The 21,092-nt window shown below is 41.1% G+C and overlaps 2 protein-coding genes across 2 annotated transcripts in view; one reads left to right on the top strand and one right to left on the bottom strand.

Moving 5' to 3' along the window:
* Positions 1-12,435, top strand: part of fbxo21 (F-box protein 21) — a 30,346-nt gene extending 17,911 nt beyond the window's left edge. The window contains exons 4-12 of the mRNA XM_055655610.1: positions 40-161; positions 774-920; positions 1,546-1,676; positions 1,757-1,893; positions 2,820-2,996; positions 4,610-4,742; positions 6,918-7,108; positions 10,144-10,301; positions 12,000-12,435. Coding sequence (XP_055511585.1) covers positions 40-161; positions 774-920; positions 1,546-1,676; positions 1,757-1,893; positions 2,820-2,996; positions 4,610-4,742; positions 6,918-7,108; positions 10,144-10,301; positions 12,000-12,172 — 1,369 coding nt within the window. The 3' untranslated portion in view covers positions 12,173-12,435. The remainder of the gene's footprint in view (positions 1-39; positions 162-773; positions 921-1,545; positions 1,677-1,756; positions 1,894-2,819; positions 2,997-4,609; positions 4,743-6,917; positions 7,109-10,143; positions 10,302-11,999) is intronic.
* tesca (tescalcin a) overlaps positions 12,173-21,092 on the bottom strand; it is a 28,513-nt gene continuing 19,593 nt past the window's right edge. Inside the window, exons 7-8 of the mRNA XM_055655611.1 lie at positions 17,290-17,337; positions 12,173-14,921 (exon numbers count right to left, since the gene is read on the bottom strand). Coding sequence (XP_055511586.1) covers positions 14,841-14,921; positions 17,290-17,337 — 129 coding nt within the window. The 3' untranslated portion in view covers positions 12,173-14,840. The remainder of the gene's footprint in view (positions 14,922-17,289; positions 17,338-21,092) is intronic.

The raw sequence follows: 21,092 nt of genomic DNA, 5'->3' as shown, positions 1-21,092 counted from the left end.
CGGTGGTTGCTTGTAAGTAACGCTTTTTAAATAATGCAGGAAGTACCTGACGAGGAAATATTATTCTCGGAAGATACTGTGCTTTCTGCGCCAGCAGAAATTGATGAAAACATTGAAGGAGTTTCTCTCATCTCCTCCAGAACAGAAAAAATTAATAGAAGGTAAATGTGTTTTTTTTTATTTTTTTAATCGTACTATTCACCATATTCCTCACTATTCTCATCTACTGTTGAGCGTATTAATTTTCTTATTCAATCGTTTGAAACTTATTAAGATGAATAGCTCGAGTTGTTACTCCAAAGGACGGCACTGCTAGTACAGCTGGCGCTATGAGCTGCTGCCTCACAGCATCGGAGACCCAGGTTCGATGCTGACCCCGAGTGCTATCCGCACGTATAAGCTCAATGGACTGGAAAGGGCAGCACAGTGGTGCAGCTCTATCCAGAGACATGGGTTAGATCCTAACTTCTGGTGCTATCTGTGTGAAGTTTGCATGTTCTCCCTGTGACCATGTGGGCTTCCTCCCAGTGTTGCCTCACACATCCCAAAGACATGCGGGTTTGTAGGTTAATTGGCCTCTATAAAACACCCCCAATGGGAATGGCTGCAAAGGTGGGATAGGTCATGATGGTGGGCCGAAGGACCTTTTTCCTTGCTGTATTTTTCAATCATGTGTTGTTTATTGATGGTGGAGCAGTCAGCTAACCTACGTTTAAAGCTCTTGTAGTGTTGATAGTGATATGTAAGCTTAAAGTTTTAATTTACTTTATCAGGCGTTGTGCTCATCGACCTGTACTGCAACCCTTTGGTGGACACCTCCCTGGAGAACATCCTGCTGCAGCTGGACCATATTACGGAAGAGGTGAAAAAAGTATTGCGTTTAACAAAATCATCTCATCCAAGTATAACGGCAGAAAGAGGTAGATTATTTAGTTATGCAAGTAGTTTTTTTCCATGGAGTTTATCCTTAAAGTATTCCCTATACTCTAATTGTAACCTAACATCAGTCTTGAAAGGTAAATGAAATTCAATGTCTGCAACTCTGTAGGTTAGTGTTTGCATTTGGGAAACAAAGTTAAATCATGAACTTGATTATCATTATGTACTTCAGATGGTTTTATGTAAACAGCTGCAACCAATATCTTGCACATTTTAGAAACTATTTCTGTGAACTCAACCTTTGAAGCGTGTGTGTGTGTGTGTGTGTGTGTGTGTGTGTGTGTGTGTGTGTGTGTGTGTGGTGTGTGTGTGTGTGTGCGCGTGTGTGTGTGTGTGTGTGTGTGTGTGTGTGTGTGTGTGTGTGTGTGTGTGTGTGTGTGTGGAGTGCTGTGTATGTGTGTGTGTGTGTGTGTGTGTGTTGGTGTGTGTGTGCTCTCTCTCTCTCTGGGTAACATCTCTGGATAGCTTGTCCATCTTCCCTGAGACGTGGCCTGATCCTTTGAGTTACTCTAGCACTTTGTGTCTTAATAACATTTCTTGGTTTCTTTGCATTGCACAATTTGTGTAATTTTAATTTGTATCGTTCTTCCTTGGTTCATATTTCAGATGGCACGTTTATTGACTTTGAACTTCAACAACAGGCTCTGGATGTTCTGAACTGTGTCTTATACAAGCAACTGAAATTTAAAGGGAATGAAAATGATTATTATAACCCCATGAATTCCTACATACACGAGGTACACGAAGTTGAAGGCGAAGCTTTGTCTGATTGTGAAATAATTACTTCAAATAATCATTTGTTTATTTTTGCATCAAGGTGCTTAGACAAAAAAAAGGAATTCCCATCACTCTTTGTGTGGTATATTCAACGATCGCCATGAATTTGGGTGTACGACTGGAGCCAGTCAGTTTCCCTGGTCACTTTCTCTTAAGATGGTGCCAAAAACCTGAAGGGTAATAATGTCTAAATGCTTTGAAGCATGAATTGATTCTGTGTGTTTGATTATAAAGTTACTGTCCTCTAGCATTGAGCTCATTTTAACTTTTTAAACGTCCTCAAATCTTAAGACATGTTCGCCCTGCATTTGGAATTATCCCTGTTAAGCATGGTGCCTTTACACTTCTCTCCTGAAGAAACTGCCTTAAACACCATGTCATATCTCCCAATAATAAAACGTGTCCAAATCAGGTAATTTTATAGTTTGTTACACAAGGACTTTTTCCAGAAATTGGACAAATTACTTTGATCATTTCTTGCTGTTATATATCCTCCAGTAGTTTGGCATCCATTTTGTCTGATTATGCTTTAAACAGTCTGGTCTTGATTGCCTATATAAATGGTGTTGCATAAGCTTAAGGTGTTGTCGTTAACGTAGTACTGTGCGTGCAAAACTTCACACATGCAGTACTATGCGCAAGTCACAATTAACACTGGCCTCTTTGAATGTGGGGAAAATTTGAATTATTAGAAGTACATACCACAACAGATCACGTCAGATTTACAAAGTAATTTGATTGCACACCATTTTTATTTTTTAAAAATTCCACCCTCAATACAAAGCATGTATCTCATGCTAATGTATAATTTTGTTGTGATAATGAGGTTTTGAATATCCCCTGCTTTTAAACCCGAGCACAATGACTTGAATAAATGCAGAAAGTAAAATTACGAGATTAATTGATCACATCCACATTGGATTGCAATCCTTTTTGCAATGTAAGGACTCTTGCAATAAAACTTGTCTCATTCAGACACCTCCCATGAATTGGCTATTTGTTTTGATTCATTTCTTAGTTATATTATCTGCTATTATTTAACACTTTATACTTTTGGTTTATGCCTTCAAATGAATCTTTTTATATTCTGTTACTTTTCTCAGGAGTGATGATATGCTGGACTATATTTACATCGATGCTTTTGACAAAGGGAAACAATGCACAGCAAAGGAATGTGAGCATTTGATCGGTCAGAAAGTTGCAGCTAATTTTTACAGTTCTGTTACTATTAAGGATGTGCTTTTCCGTATGGTAACAAACCTATTCCATCTGGGAAGGAGGTAAGAAGTGAATGGGTTTACCTTGAGTATGTTCAGATCCAAATAGAGTTATAATTTGTCCAAAGCATACTTTCACTGTAAAAGTAAAAGAAGAGTTCTGACCCAAAAAGTCACCTATTCCTTTTCTCCAAAGATACTGCCTAACTCATTCAGTTACTCCAGCATTTTGTGTCTAACTGATCATCCATTCTGGCAACTAATCAGAAGGGAGTCAAATGGCTTGTCTCAACTTTGCTAGTATTATATGATTCCTGATTTTCCTGCAAAAATAATAGTGGAAGGTGTTTTGGAGAAGGTCTATTTGACTGTAGGATGTCAGACTGTACAGTTTTGATCAGGCTTGTTGGTTGTGAAATCATGGAAGAAGGGATGGCTTCAAAATGCAAATTATATAATATCAATATGAAATATTTAAATGTATGAACACTAAAATACTGCAGTTATTTTAAAGGCTTGACATGATATAGAAGATAATGAAGTATTTCTATTTGTGCTTGTTTAAATATTTGGAGAATTGCTGAACATGACTGCCTTTCTGTCTGCATTACTTCAGAGAAAATGTAAATAATGTTGCTGGAGCAGATGTTAGTTCAGTAAGTTTTATCTTGAGAAACTTCTGTTTGCATTGTAGGAAATATTGTCAATTTCTATAACAGCCGGGCAGCATTTTCTCAAATCATTTGTGATGTTCTCAAAATTGGAAGTTTGATTATCCAATCTTGCTGTTATCATACTTGCCTTATTCTATACTTGCATGACATGGCCAATGTACAGCAGAGATAGCGGACTGCTTAACCATTTCCATGAGTCCTGTCTACACAAAATACTTCACACAAAATAGCAAGACAAGATTCCAGACACACAGATTCAGGACCAGACAAACCTCTCCTGCATCCACACATTGATGAAAGAATCACAGATCAGGTGGCCAAGACATGTTGGAAGATGATGTAATACCAAAGCAGTTACTTTGTGGAGACCGAAAAAGAGATCTGAAGACTCTGGTAGAACTTCCATACACCTGTCACTTGTGTGAAAGGAACATTCAAGCTCAGATTGATTCAATCTCCCTATACATTGCAACACTATAGACCAGATGTTATTGCCTTACTCGAGAATGAATGACAAACAACACCAACTTTGTCTAAGCCCAAAACCATGCTCCAGGACGTGACCACATAATCCTGAGCACTTACCATTAAAGTTGTAAACTGAAGCCTCATCTTGCACGGGAAGTTGAAGGTTGGGAAGTTTTATTGGTTCTAGCTGATGCATCTCCCCAACTCAAAAGCAACAAACAAATTATTTGCCGGTACACAAAATGCTGGAGAAACTCAGCGGGTGCAGCAGCATCTATGGAACGAAGGAAATAGGCAACGTTTCGGGTTGAAACTCTTCGCATGGTTGCTGTGTTTTGAGATTTGGTTGTGTGCAACATTGGCAATATTTTGGACTCTATGCAATGAGCTGTGTAAAAGACTAGTTCCAGACTTTATGTTAAAAAAAAAAGCCATTTGCCTTCAAAGTAGGAAATGTAAATGTAAAACCTAAATAAAGAGATAGAAAAATGTTTTGTTGCACATTGTCTAGATTAATTTTGTTGTGATTTGCAGAGAAGCCAGTGACCAGTCTTACCAATTACTACGGAATGCTCTTGATTTGTATCTTACTTTGGCTCCCGATGATGTTCAATACTTGATGCTTCAGGCCAGACTTTACTTCCATCTGGGGATCAATCCAGAAAAGGTATTTGAGTTTCTCATGAACAAAATTGGACTTTCATTTGGTTGCTAATTGAGTTGTGAAATACAGAACTACTTGGCTCCAGATCGCATCAAATACCTTGGTCCAAATGTGCACCAATTCAGTTCCATAAGAGAGACAAGGGTGATTGCTCTTGATATTAAGGCAGCGTTGACTAAGCGTGATGTTGAGTCATCCTGGTAAAACTGAAGTCAATGAGCACCAAAGGGAAAAACATTGTGTGGAGCCGTGCCTTGCATAATAACTGAGATTACTGGAAGAGTCAAGAGTATAGAGTATATTTAATTGTCATTTGGACCCCTGGAGGTCCAAATGAAATGCCGTTTCTGCAGCCATACATTACACACAAATAGACCCCAGACACAACATAATTACATTTTACATAAACATCCATCACATAACTGTGATGGAAGGCCAAATAAACTTATCTCTCCACTGCACTCTCTCCCCCCCGATGTCAGAGTCAAAGTCAAAGCCCCCGGCTGGCGATGGCGATTGTCCCGCGGCCATTAAAGCCACGCCGGGTGGTGCGAGGTCGCACACCGGGTCTTGATGTTGGAGCCCCCGGCGTGCGCTCGCAAAGTCCCGCATTCCAAGCCGCGCGGGGCAGTGGTGCTAAGCCCCGCTCCAGGAGCTCTTCGACCCCGCAACTCGGGCGGGAGAAGTCGCCGTTGCAGGAGCCCCGAAAAGCGGTCTCCCTCCAGGGATCCGCGGGCTCCCGGTGCCGCCGTCCGCAGACCCGCAGCAGCAGCCTCCGACTCAGCAGCGGCGGCGGCAGCAGCAGCAGCAGCAGTGGCAGCAGCAGCGGCAACGCTCCTCCACCCGCTCCGGTCTCGGCCAGCTCCGCGACGGTGAGGTGAGTCGGCACCTGAGTCCCCGGCTTCTTCCTGTTGGAGGCCGCTCCTCGTTGCGGCCCCAACGACAGCTGAGACCCGACGAGAAAAGGTCGGGTCTCCAGTGCAGGGAGAGATTCAAAAGTTTCACACACACACCCCAACATAAAATAACAAAAACTACATAAAAACACAGACAAAAAATAATAAAAACGCGGACAGGCTGCAGAGGCCGCTGCTGACCAGAGTCGCGCCGCCTACCATCATTCCAAACGATGATCCGAGGCCCAACCATCTTCAGCTGTTTCTTTCCATCATATGGGTCAGAAGAGGGAGTGCAGCGTAAGTTCACAAAGTTAATTCCTGGGAGAGCAGGACTGTGATATGATGAAAGAATGGAGCGACTGGGCTTGTATTCACTGGAATTTAGGATGAAAGGAGATTTATAGGAACATAGAAAATTATTAAGGGATTGGGCACGCTAGATGCAGGAAACATGATCCCGATGTTGGTGGAGTCCAGAACCAGGGGCCACAGTTTAAGAATAAGGGATAGGCCATTTAGAACTGAGACGAGGAAAAACTTTTTCACCCATTTGTTGTGAGTTGTGAATTTGTGGAATTCTCTGCCTCAGAAGGCAGTGGAGGCCAATTCACTGGATGCATTCAAAAGAGAGTTAGATGGAGCTCTTGGGGCTAGCGGAATCAAGGGTATGGGGAGAAGGCAGGAACGGGGTACTGATTGTGGATGATCAGCCATGATCACATTGAATGGTGGTGCTGGCTCGAATGGCCTACTCCTGCACCTGTTGTCGAGGTATTTGAGCATCTAAGTGGTGATGTTCAGTTATTGCACAATGTGCAATTTCAGCAAATCAAGATGCCAATGCTGGCATGCAGCAAGACCTAGACATTATTCAGACAGGGACTAAAGTGGCAAGTAACATTTATTCAATTTTCATTTGCAAATAGAGTTAGTGCTCCACATGGAAAATATGCAGGGCTATGGGGAAAGAACAAATGGGTAGGATTAACAGAGTTCTTTTGAGAGTAGGTCTGATTTCCTGTATAACAACATTTGGAAGAAGTGGAGCCATTCTGTAAATTACCAAGGCAAGTTAGTTAGCTGGTTGCAGAGCTTCGGTTGAGTCCATGTTTTGAGCTGAGGTGGGGCCTCATACCTTGAATATTATTTATAGTTCGTCATTTGTCAGTATCTATGGTTTCAGTTGCCTGTACATTTAATTATGTACTGTATTTGGATCTCTGTGATTTAGATTTGAGTACCTCAAGTTCATTCCGTTTGTCTGTTGTATTTGACATAGGTATTGGACATTCTTCAGCACATACAGGCGGTGGATCCCTTGCAGCATGGTGTGGTGGGACACTTGGTTCAGCTGACCTTGCAGCAAATTGCATGCAAGGACCAAACAGCTGAACTTCAAGTGAAAAAGCATACTGAGGAGAAGCACAAAAAAGTAGAGTTTTCAGTGGGACTCATTATGAAGCACAAAAGGTAGATTTGATCTGTTTTAATTGCATATCAGATATGTCCTGGATATCCTTTTAAGACGATGGTTTACAACAATTGATCTGTTCTGGAAATTAAATGTGCAGCATTTCTTGCATCCTTGAGATTTCAGAAGGCCATTTCTCTCACTACAATATTATGTCTGTTCCAGGCTATTTTCTGTGCCTATTAATCGCAGATCAAATGGCAGAATATGATTCTTTCCATGTCATTTGGCAATGTCGAACATATTATAGGGTGATGGCTAAAGAACAGAGGATTGGGATTAATTGAATACTTTTAAGACTGGATTATATGTCAGTAAATTTAAAAGATGATGGGATAAATTGGAGGGAAATAAAAATCATGAAATCACCTGGGATCCTTGACTTTATTAAGAGACTTACATGTAAAAGCTGGATATTATACATGGGCCCACCACATCAGGGGTATTTTTAACCAAACTGGATTCTCTGACAAATCTTGACAGTGTAGCTTACAGACAAGAAAATTATAATGGATTTGGTTAAGCAGGAACTGCAGATGCTGGAAAATCGAAGGTACACAAAAATGCTGGAGAAACTCAGCGGGTGCAGCAGCATCTATGGAGCGAAGGAAATAGGCAACGTTTCGGGCCAAAACTCTTCTTCAGATTATAATGGATATAGTATATTTAGATTGTAAAAGCTGCCGAAAAATTTATTTAAGAAGAAAAAAAGGTCTCATGGCTTTAGGGATGAGGAGAAGATGGCAACAGAAATAGAAATGCAAATTGTTTTCAGGTTGGAATTCTAGTTGGCATCTATTTACATCAAGATGATCACACCAGGTGCTTGGGTTTCTTTGTGCTAATGAATCAAAGGTCCATCTTTGCTGACTGATCTTTGTTGGGTAAATAAGTAATGAGGAAGATGAATGAAGACTGTAAAGGAAAGTGAATCAGGATATAGTACTGATCTGTTGTTGGTGTTTAGTTTCCATGAACTTTCAATTGGCACCAAATTTAGATATTGTTCCCACATATCCACACAACCAATTGTTCAAGCGCTTTTGATTGCAACATGCGCCTTAATTTAGTTCAACAAAGAAACTGACAAGTTACTAAAGAACTAAAGTTACACAAGACAAATGTATGAATTTCATCTCCAAGGTCCTGTTGCAAAACCTATGAAACTGGAATACTTTTAGCTAAACATCACAAAGACTTAAGTAGCTATTGTTGTCTATTGTCATAAAATCCATGATTCTCCTTTACCCTCTCTGGTCTTTGTGTCGGCTTCATTGAGAAGCTTTCAGATGGCATTTTGTTTCATCCCAACCTATATTTTCCAACATTTCTACCTTGTACAGCTGCCAATAAAATTAGATAATGCTGTCATCGTTTGCAGTGGCTTACTCCAGCATTCTTTCCTAATCTCATTCTGTCTGATCCACTGTGATATCATAAACATCACTATTGTATCCTATTCTTTGGCAACACTTCATTATCTATCTTGTTTTCACGGTTGTGCCTTACTGAAATTTAAACTTTCCATCTTCATTTTAAAATTTCTTCTTAACAGCTACTTGCTGCTTCTTAATCTATAAAACAGCAGAACTCTGTCGCTTGGTTATAGGTCTATCTCTTTTCAGGCATGAGAATGTTCCCATTAACTGCTGAATGTTTCCCTTGGTTTAGGATTCTGGTATGGCATTGTTAGCATAGAGTGGCTCTCTGAGATTCCAGTGCACTATTTTTGTCTTTCCTCGCAGTGCAGATATATTGATTGCCATTATTCTTAATTAGATGAATGATCTTGGGAGTGTGAATAGACATCCCCTAGATGAGCTGAATAAACGGAGGTGCACGCCAAAGGACATTGTGCCTGTGACTCTCCTGTTCACTTTGATTTCTGAAGTTGCCCCTTTCATTAAAGTCGAGCTTCATTAAAGTTGCCCCTTTTTTTAAGTGGAGATCGATAGGTTCTCAATTACAGGGAGAAGGCAGGAGAATGGGGTTGAGAGGGAAACATAGATCAGCATGATCAAATGTTGGAGTAGACTTGATGGGGCAAATCTAATTCTGCTTTACGTTTTATAGTTGTCCTTGCTAATCTTACACGTCAGGTTATTTTGAAATGAATAGGTCATACTGTGCGGCTTTGGCAAGGAACTAGCATTAGCTTAAATAAATTGATCCAGTTCACATAATGAGATACCTCTCCAAGGGCAGTAAAGGCATCATATAATGGCACTTCTCTTGCAACTGTCTGACTGATGAAATCATATCAATGGTCATTTTATTTGTTCTGAGACAGAACTCGGACTCTGGGTTAATGCATTCAGCTAAGGCCTGCACTTTGGTTTACCAATGCTTGCAAGTACTTTTCCATCAATACGTAATTGATTTTTGCGAGCACTTTGGTTAGAAACATGGAAAATAGGTGCAGGAGGAGGCCATTCGGCTCTTCGAGTCAGCACCGCCATTCATTGTGATCGTTCCCAATCAATAACCCGTGCCTGCCTTCTCCCCATATCCCTTGATTCCACTAGCCCATAGAGCTCTATCTAACTCTCTCTTAAATATTGCCATTATTCTTACTCAAGAACATGAATCATTGCCTTCTGATATCCAGGCACAGCCATTTTCCCCATGCTAACCTAAGACAGACACCAAAATCTGGAATACCTGTCAAGACTTCTTTAGACCAGAGTCTTAGCTCAAAACTTCACCTATTCCTTTTTTCCAGTGATGCTGCCTGACCCGCTGAGTTACTCTAGCATTTTGTGTCTGAAATTAGTATGTTAGTTCCCTTAATGATTATGATTATTTTCTGTGACTATGTATAGCTCATCGTAATCCTCGTGTGTCTTCCCTCGTCATCTGTTGCCCTTGCTTCCAATAAACTTTTAAAATATGCACATGCTACCTCATAGATTTCTGCAATTTGCATCTTTCATCTTGTAAATTTTAGGACGTGCAGCACAACAATCAGAAGTATCGAGATTCCTAATGTCTATAAAGTAATATTTCATTATTTCTATATTGTCTTTTTATTTAGGTATGGTTATAACTGTGTAATATATGGATGGGATCCTAAGTGTATGATGGGGTTGGACTGGATGCGAACTATGGGAGTTCATAATCTACCTCATGGGCCTGATCAGCCATTCTACAATGTCCTTGTTCAGGATGGTTCATGTAGATATGCTGCGCAAGGTAAGGAAACAATATGGTTTGGTCTGTTTGAATTGGAAGATACAACATGGTAATAGGGCCGACGAGTCCATGCCGATCGCCAATCACCCATTCACACTGGTTCTATGCCCTCCCACTTTCACATACATTCTCTACACATTAGGGTTGATTTACAGAGGCCAATTAATCTACAAACCTGTTGTCTGCTTACTTTGGAGAAAAAGTCATAACCATTGATATTGTTGGATAGAGCAAACTGGATATTATCAATAAATTGGACAGAAGTGTGGTAAACATATTTTCCAATGCACAGGGACTCTCCTTGTGACAAATTCCCCTTTGGGGTTTTAACGCAAGGAGGAATCTTGAGCAGAAGAAGGAAGAAAGATAAATTGACTGATTAATTATCTGGAGCTAACATAATGCTTAACTCCTGAATTTAAGAACAAGTGATTCTTTGTGGATGAGTTTTTCATTGACCAGGTTACTCACATTGCAGAATTGAGTTGAACAATAGTAGTTGAGCCAGGTACTCCAATAGCATTTAAAAGGCAATTGGACAGGTACATTAATTTTATTCTTATGGCTGTATGGTAACTCAAATTTCACTGTACCAATTGCTGCATGTGACAATAAATGTGAACTTGAACTTGATAGGAAATGTTTAGAGGGATGTGGGCCAAACATGAGCAGGTGGGACTAGTGTAGATGGGGATTCTTGGTCACCATGGGTAAGTTGGGCTGAAGGGCCTGTTTTCATGTTGTATAACACTATGGCAAACAACATTAGCTAAAGGTACTGCAAGATCAAAAAACCTTATTTGAAACGAGTATTTTTTTAAATAGTTTGATGTAAAATTTATTTAAGTGCATGTTTGTCAAAATATTGAATAAATCATAAATTGTGGGCTTAGTTTTATTCACTGCCAATCTGTGTTTAATAGATGCAGAGTTACATACACAGTTTATGAATGTATCACTTATCTTCCCCTTTTGTCATGTTGATGCTCTTTAGAGGAGCTTTTAAACGTTCAATAGATTGATAAGCAAATAATGCACTTTAAACCTTTGCCAGTACCACACTGTCTGCGGCGGCATGAAAGAAAGAAGATCCATTTTAAATTCACTTCATAACACTGGCAAATCACCAGGCCTTCTGTCAATACCATTATTAATCACTAATGAGCTCTTGTCACAACCCTGTTCATGCTCATTAGGTCCAAAAGGTGTGACAGGAATCTCTATTCGTTACCTTTTTTTGGCTGTGCAACAAAAAGTAACATAGATAACCTTCACAATGGGCCTTTTGTAACTATTTAGTTATTATCTGACTTGCTCGGGCAGCAGTTTTTTAACTTTATAATTGACCTTAGAAAAACTGAAATCATAATTCGGTGCATACATTGCCATCCAAACAAATCTGTCATTTTACCAATTTTCAAAGTCTGATACCTTGCTGCTATTAAAAAATTGTGTCACATCTAGATTTACAGACTGATTGGGGAAACTAGACAGTCACAATTTTTTTAATTTCTTGTTTTGATGATCAATGGCAATACAGCAGAATTACGAATGCTGCTAATTGAGGAATATTTAGTGTGTGCTAGGATATTCAGTGTGTGTTATATATATATATATATATATAAAAATAAATGCCTTGATTTATATGTATAATAAATCCTGATGTTTGAAATGTTTATGTTCTGATTAATATTGCAGAAAATCTTCTTTATAATTCATCGCCAATGCAAATAGGCCATCAGGAAGTTGGTCGTTACTTCTCAGAATTTTGTGGGACGCACTTTGTTGCAAATGAGGAATTGCAGACCCAGTACCCAGAAGACTTGGTGTTGATATCCCAGCTTGTGATGAAGGTCTATGACCATCCCTGAGTGAGTTTTCTATTGTTTTGGAAATAAATGCAGAATGCAATGAATGTGTCTAACAATCAGGACAAACCAAGAGAATTTTGCTAATATAAGTTTGGAAATCTCAGGACATCATGTGCATCATATATAAATGTAATTTCATGCACCTTATTCATTTAGAGAATCCACGTGTATATTTTTTTAAAACGATGAAAATGTTCAAGTGTAAACTTTGTGTTGCTATATATCAGGTACATTTGTTTTTGAATACTCTATTGTATAATTCAGACCATGTTCCATTGGAAGTCTCCTAGTTTTGGCCTGAAATGCTGTAAAACAATAAAATTGGTTTCTAATTGTCAGTTGATTCTTGCTTCCATTTTGTGGAGGAAAACATCGCAATGCTTTAATTTTATATATAGGGTAGTACAGAGATACATCGTTAAAATAGATCCTTCAGCCCCCAGAGTCCATGCTGAGCATCAACCACCTGTTCACACTAGTTCTGTCATCCCACCTTCTCATCCACACTGGAGCCAATTTACAGCTGCCAATTAACCTACAAACCTGCACGTCTTTGGAATGCGGAAGAAAACTGGAGCACCCGGAGAAACTCCTCGCGGTCACAGGGAGATTGCATCACACACAGACAGCACCCAAAGTCAGGATTGAAGTTGGGCCCATGGCGCTGTGAGGCATCAGCTCTACCACTGAGTATGTCTTTGGTTTGTCTCTGAACAAAAATAGCTGGTTTAAAATCTGCAAACTTTAAAATCTAGTAAACAAAAGGAGATAAGAATTTTAGTCCGTTTGGACTGTGACGAAAAAAGCTTAGCCATGTAAATAGCTGTACTTTGCAATGCTGTAATAATGTTATTTTAGGGATTAGAACCTTTATCAATTTCTTTTTGTTAGCCATTTTTTTCATAAAAGACAAAACTCAAGTTGCGCAAAAAAGTTAAACTAAAGTGTTGCTCAGCAACTGCAAATGCAGCAGCACGTGGCTTACCTGATGCATCGTCTTACTTTCCTTTAGACTTGAGAGATACAGTGCGGAAATAGGCCCTTCGGCCTGTGCCAACCAGTGATCAGCCCTAACGCTAGGTCTATCCTACACACTAGGGACAATGTACAATTTTTATGGAAGCCAATTAACCTACAATCCTGTACGTTTTTGGAGTGCGGGAGGAAACCGGAGTACCTGGAGAAAACTCCCACAATCACAGGAAGAACGTACAAACTCTGCACAGACAGCACCCGTAATCAGAATCTAATCTCTAGAGTGTAAGGCAACAACGCTGCCACTGTGCTGCCCCTTTCTTTGGAAATGTATCACGGTGCCCAACTAAATCCTGCAACACCTTACACGATACTATGGGAGAAATTTCTACAAAAGGACGGCAACCTTATCAAGGCAGCACATTACCACATATTTCAATCCGTTAGACATGGACACAAACACTGGCTTTGCCAGTGAAGCCCACATTCCGAAAAATAAAAAATAGTGGTTAACTGCCAGAAAATGCAGCTCAATATCGTCTCAATTATGTGGAAGAATCAATAGGATCTCTTTATTAATTCTGGTACTTAAAATAGTAAGAATGCAATCAAACATACAAGTACAAACTACTATAAAAAATAAAGTATCCATCATCAGATTGTTTTCATAAAAGTGGTATTGGTTCACTGTAGTGCAGCTACTCCAAGCATTAAGGTGCAAGTGCTGATCCATAGCTAGAATCTCCCCACAGAATAGAATGGAAACGCTGGTGATTAATTCCTCCCAGTCTGGGAATTAATAGCATTGGTGAAAGGCAACGGTCTTCAGGAGTCATTTGCATGCCCTTGAGACTGGAAGGCAGAGGAATAAAAATCTCTGGAGAATGGGAAATGTAAATAAAATGGTGCAAAGGAAAGAACATGGTGCATGCAACTGAATTTATAGGCACCAATAAGGAGAGGCTGGGGAGAGCATCGTTCCCATCCAGTATTTGGAAGGCATTGCCACAACTTGATGGGAAAGGAAGGCCCCAACAAAGCCTTTTAATGGTACAAGAGTGAGTAGGTTGAATCAGCATGTTAGTAATTTGCCAGTTCTTACCAAGGTTAGGTTAAACAAGCCATGTTGAACTGAATGTTCAGGTATATCAAGATTTATTTGAAAGGAAAGTTGTGTTTCTCAGGGACTAAGCGTTAGGCGATTAGTTGATTAGCATGCTGTGATTCCATTGCACACTAAACTGAAGCATAGGCTATCAATAATGTTTGGAAATAGGTCATTTTTGTAGGGAGGGCCGTCACTTACTCGTTTAGTAACTGTACAAGCAAATGAACTATTTGACTTTAAATTGCTCCCATCCGCAGAACCTCAGAAAATGCATGGAAATCAATTAAAATAACTGTGTAGCTTCTGTTTTATAAACAATGCTTTGTGTAAAATTACTTTGTGCACCATTTACTGATTATAGAGGGAAGAACCTTTGCTCAAAAAGAGCTCTGGAATAGCAGAACCGATTCACCAAGAAGCTGCATTTTTTCTAAATTCTAAAACTTTCTCCAAGGATGAAAGTACAAAATCTAAGTTTAAAAAATACAGATGAGTACAGTTACTTTGGACTTGTACTGCATCACCCCATTCACAATCAACAGATTATTTGTTTGCTTTCTGCAGGCTTGTTCACTTCCAGTTCTTTTACTGTGTGCACATGGCTGTGGTGTCCATTTGTAGAAAACGCACATGCATTTTGGATTCTATCTTGAGGTCTTTCATTATCTACAAAGTGAAGAAAATACTATTCAATAATTCATCTGTGGTATTTGAAAATTTAGAAACATTTATCATGTCATAAGTGATAGGAGCAGAATTAGGCCATTCAGCCCATCAAGTCTACTCTGCCATTCAATCCTGGCTGATCTATCTCTCCCGCCTAACGCCATTCTCCTGCCTTTTCCCCGCAACCCATGACACCTGTACCAATCAATAATATATCTATCTCTGCCTTAAATATATCCATTGACACAGCCTCCACAGCCTTCTGTGGCAAAGAGTTCCACAGATTCACCACCATCTGACTAAAGAAATTTGTCCTCATTCCTTTCCTAAATAAACGTCCTTGAATTCTGAGGCTATGACCTCTAGTCCCAGACTCTCCCACCAGTGAAAACATCTTCTCCACATCCACTCTATCAAAGCCTTTCTCTATTCTGTAAGTTTCAATGAGGTCCCCTCCTCGTCCTTCTAACCTCGTGAGTAAAAATAATTTATTTAATAGCAAAAATAACCATTTTATTTTAAATGTAGTTTGGACTAGTTTTGGCAAATTGCCTTTATCTGTATTGTCAATGAATTATACAAGTCCTACAAACAGCATGCACTCTACTAATTGCAAAGCTAAATTTAAATATTCCCACTAGCAGCAGGTTTCTGTCATTCATTACTATGAATGATACACATTTGCAGTGATATACAACAAACAAATGGTGCATGTAAGGGTATATAAACCATTAAAAGAGAAACTTTGTTGTAGTAGCTGTTAATCACATCAACCGATCCGTATTTGATTGGTACAGTGACACCACCGATTTTCCGGCAACTGATGGTTCTGCGCTTCCTTTAATCCGGGCAAAATCACAAGAGTGCCGGGTAGCACCACCAGTAATGGCTGCCTCGCCTACAGTCTGTCCTTTTTTATTATTTTTAGTACGTGTTAAAAGTATGTTTTAATGTTCCTTGGTTTGTTTTATGTGGGTGGTGGGGGGAAACTTATGCCCCTGTCCCACTTAGGAACCTGAACGGAAACCTCTGGAGACTTTGCGCCCCACCCAAGGTTTCCGTGCGGTTCTCAGAGGTTGCAGGTGGTTGCCGGAGGTTGCAGGTAATGGAAGCAGGTAGGGAGACTGACAAAAACCTCCGGGACCCGCACGGAAACCTTGGGTGGGGCGCAAAGTCTCCAGTGGTTTCCGTTCAGGTTTCCTAAGTGGGACGGGCATTATTTTCAATCTCCTACCACGACAGAGATGCAAATGTTTTTTCCTGTATCGTATCTCCGTCCCCACTGCGGCCTAACATCGGCCTTTGCTGGAGATCGACCCGCCGCTCCAAGCCGCGGGAGTCTGTGCGACTTTAACATCATGGAAGTTACGGTCCCTTTGCCGGGGATCGAAGCTCCAACCGCGGGGTCTGAGCATTTTAATATCGGGAAGCCTGCGGTCTCTGGTAAGAAGAGGCCGATTCGGGAGCACCATGCTGCGGAGAGAGTTTCAACCGCTCTGATGTGGGAGTTTTGATCACCCCAATGGGGGCTTTGATCGCCCCGACTGCGGATGGTTCGACTGTCCCGACCGCGGGAGAACAAGAGGAAGAAGATTGAACTTTATTGCCTTCATCACAGTGAGGAATGTGGAATCCACTGTGGTGGATGTTTATGTTAACTTTTACGTGGTTGTGAGTCTAGTTGCTTTCAACTTGGTATGACTGTATGGTAACTCGAATTTCACTGTACCTTAACTGGCACATGTGACAATAAACTGACCTTGAAACCTCGAAATACCCCTGCACCCCCCGGAAGCACCCCCTCAAAAATGTGGCGCCTAGGCCGGGTAAGACGGACAATTTTGACATCAGGACTTCCACGCCAGGTTGAATTTTCTCCTTGCAACTGGAGCACTAGAACGCTGGCAGATCTATTCCCATTGCCGACTTATGCAGCCGTTCGGTGGGTCAGATTTACACCCTCCGGCCAGGGCTCTGGAACTCCGCCCGGCCAAACCCGCAGATCCGTTCCTGTAGCCAACTTTTTAGGCCGACTTTGTGGTCCCTCAGTGGCTTAGGCAAACCATTCCAGTACTGGAGGCCATGAACTCTGTTGGACCAGCAAAATGGATAATCTAGAAAAACGTCTGTATGGGGACTTCCTAGTTTGTTATCATAGTGATCATCTGGGCCACAGCTGGCTGTACCTATTGCTCAAAGTCCATGAGTCATACAGCGCAGAAATGGTCACTTCAGCTCAACTTGCCCATGCTGACTAAAATACCCCATCTACACTAGTCCCACCTGCCCGCATTTGGCCCATATCCCTCTCTTGTAATGTGTGGTCAGTATTAAGGACTGCTTTCATTTCCTTTAGAGGGAAACAGACCTGAAGGAAGTCAGTAAAGGTTATTCCGTCGTATTGTTCGTCAGTTTCCTGAAATATGAACAAACAAAAATTAACATAAAATATAGAGGCATAAACGTGAATGTATTGTATTAGTCCAGTTAGACTTCAGAAAGTGTATTGAAATGTATGCCTTTAACAGTCTAAATAATGTGTCATGCCTGTATTTAGTTAATTTATACCCTGCATGGTTCATCTGTCTGGGCAAATTGCAGCCTTGCAACTTGATATCAAATTCAACAATTTCGAAGAATCAGAACTGGCTAGGTTGTCAGCTTGTTTTGTTTCTCTCTTATAGGTGTTATCTGACCTGCTGAGTATTTCCAAGCATTCCCTTTTATTTCGGATTTCCAGGACCTGCGGAATTCAGCATCTCGTGGTTTCTGCATGCGTTTTTCTCTCAAAATGCCTTCATTCACCTTCCTCTATTTACAATCCTTCAGACAGATCAGCTGTGATTAACAAACATTCATCTGCCGCTCCCCACCAGCACTGAAAGCCGTTGTGTATCTTAAAGAACCTTGGTCCCCATCTTATCACAAACAATTCCTAATGTTTCCACCACTTCTCCCTCTTCTCTGCACCCCAAAATTTGCTTACTTTATCACTTAAAAGTCGAAGGTAGACACAAAATGCTGGAGTAACTCAGCGGGACAAGCAGCATCTCTGGAGAGAAGGAATGGGCGACGTTTTGGGTCAAGACCCTTTTTCAGACTGATGTCAGGGGAGTGGGCGGGACAGAGATAGAATGTAGTCGGAGACAGTAAGACTGGTGGGAGAACTGGGAAGAGGGAGGGGATGGAGAGAGAGGGAAAGCAAGGGCTATTTGAAGTTAGAGACGTCAATGTTCATGCCGCTGGGGTGTAACCTACCCAAGCGAAATATGACGTGCTGTTCCTCCAATTTGCGCTGAGTCTCACTCTGACAATGGAGGAGGCCCAGGACAGAAAGGTCAGATTGGGAATGGTAGGAGGAGTTAAAGTGCTGAGCAACCGGGCGATCAGGTAGGTTAAGGTGGACTGAGCGGAGGTGTTCAGCGAAACGATCGCTGAGCCTGCGCTTGGTCTCACCAGTGTACAGGAGTTGACACTGGAACAGCGGATACAGTACATGAGGATGCAGGAGGTGCAAGTGAACCTCTGCCTCGCCTGAAAAGGCTGTTGGGGTCCTTGGATGGAGTCGAGGGGGGAGGTAAAAGGACAGGTGTTGCATCTCCTGCGGTTGCTGGGAAAAGTACCTGGGGAGGGGGTGGTTTGGGTGTGAAGGGACGAGTTCTGTCTCCTGTGATGGAGACGGAGAGATCTAGAAACAGTAGGGAGATGTCGGAGATGGTCCGTGAATTTGAGTGCAGGATGGAAATTGGTGGTGAAGTTGATGAAGTATTAGATTAAAAGTCATTGACTTGAACATTAACTCTGTTCCTGTCCACGGTGTTTGATTGACTAACATCTTTTATTCTTAATCCCTTTTAAGAGCTGTGCTGGAATACCATGAGACTATTTTCATGCTATTTTAGTCACATGACGCCCTATCACTATTAATAGATCCCATTGAAATGGGGATTAACCGTTTTTAGTCTGTGAAAATAGTTACAAATACATTATATTTCATATTTGGTGTTACTTCCAAATTTTGTGGAAATATTTCTGCAAACTTAATTTTAAATGATAACTTGATCAACATTTAGTAGTTGATTTCAAGTAGTTATTCAAGTACCAAGTAAGATTTGCCATGCACCATTCACATCATTTTAATGCTGCACTTATACATTTTATGGAAATAAAGTAATACCCAATTGTAATTATCTTTTGTGCACTGCAGATGCTCTAAACGTTCCGCTCTGAATGCACATTTCCATCCATGTTTGTGAGCAATACTTTGAGGAAGACGGACGTGTAAATATCTTCCTTAAAACCACTGCTATGTGAATATTGGGTCTGGAACAATTCACAACTTGACATGGAACAGTTCACTTCTTAGAAAAGGTTTATTTTTAGAACGAAGAGGCATACCAGCAAGTTCACATGCTCTGAAGTATGCAATCCTTGAGTGAAGTGTTTTGTACTGATGGCAAGTTTATTGTATATCTGAGCCAAAACATGTGGAGTTCTTGGCAATGAAAATCTACTGAAGTTGAAGCTGGAGTTTGCACATTCTCCCAGTGAGCCTGCGGGTTTTTTTTCCCCCATGTGCTGTGGTTTCCTCGCACATGCAAAAGATCTGCAGGCTTGTAGGTTAATTGTCCTGGGTAAATTGCCCCTGGCATGTAGGCAGTGGATGAGGAAGTGGGATAACACAGAGACATCATGATGTGAACGGGTGATCAATGGTTTGCCTGGACTCGGTGGGCCAAAGGGCTTGTTTAGTGCTGTAGATTGTTCCGAATGGTGTAAATTCATACTGACTAACATGAAAAGAACAAGAAAAACTGGTTTGGAGGAATCTTCAGGACCAAACCTTGTGGTGTTGCACTTGCACTTGAAGGATAGATTTGATAGGCAGTTCCATTTGCCAAACAATTTCTAGGTAAGTGAAAATCACAACAACAACAGCAAATACTGGAAATCTTATATGAAACAGAAAATGCTGGATATACTCAGCATGGAAGACTGCATCTGTGAGAAGAGAAACGTAAAAACAACACTGGAAGAACGCAAAGATAGACATAAAGTGCTGAAGTAACTCAGTGGGTCAGGCAACAACTCTGGGGGAAAAATCTGAAGACTGGTCCTGACCTGAAACATCACTTATCCTTTTCCTCTACAGATGCTGCCTGAACTGCTGAGTTACTCCAGCACTTTGTGTCTATCTTTGGTTTAAACCAGTATCTGCAATTATTTGTTTCTACATACTGGAAGAATGCAGCTGGTCAAATAGTCCTGCATTGGAGATAGACACAAAAAGCTGGAGTAACTCAGCGGACCAGGCAGTATCTCTGGAGAGAAGGACTGCACGACGTTTTGGGTCGAGACCCTTCTTCAGACTGGACATCGGGACTGAGAGGAAACTGGAATGATATAGTCCTATGAATGGGGGTGGGGGTTGGAGAGGCTAATGGGTGGCATAAGATGGGGACGAATGATGGGTTAGTGGAACTAGGTGAGATAGGTGTGTTGTGGAACAGAAGTTGATAGTGGAGCCAGGCAGACAGGATGATGAGCAGAGGAAATTAGGTGAGTGGACGGATTGGAGAGATGAGCAAAAGGAGATGAATGGAATAGACATTGAATTGACCAGTTTTCGATTACCCATATTCCACCTATCCCCCTCCACCCTACCTCCCTTAGTACTGCTATATACTGGACATATTCTCTGTTCCCACCGAGTCCTGATGCAAGTTCTTGACCTGAAATGTCAACTTGCATCTTATTGCCTCCATAGTTGCTGCTTGGGTTCTGTGGCCTGATCTACATCCCAACAGGGTGGGAGATTGCAACCTTCACGTGGTCCACCCTGTTTCGACGAATGCAATCAACCCAGCGTGCACAATCAAATAAGATCAAATAGAACAAGTTGCCCTACAACTTTAGGCTGTGCACGCCATACACAAGAAGAGGTACACTCCAACATCTGCCGTCTCTTTTGTTTTCAGAGGAACAGACAAAGAGTCCTCAATCTAAAATGGTAACTCTGTTTCTCTTCCCACAGAGGTGCCTGACCTGATTAGATCCAGTTTTTATTTTAAATTCTCTCACACCTGCACCTTTTTTACACTCTCTCCTCCCACACCGATTACCTCGCGCCTGCACCGTTTCCGCATTCTCTCTACCCACACTGACTCGCTC

This window comes from Leucoraja erinacea, chromosome 25 (genome assembly GCF_028641065.1).
Source record: "Leucoraja erinacea ecotype New England chromosome 25, Leri_hhj_1, whole genome shotgun sequence".
Classification (NCBI taxonomy): Eukaryota; Metazoa; Chordata; class Chondrichthyes; order Rajiformes; family Rajidae; genus Leucoraja; species Leucoraja erinaceus.
The sequence above is the reverse complement of the archived record's forward strand: the minus strand, read 5'-3'. Positions and strand labels throughout refer to the sequence as shown.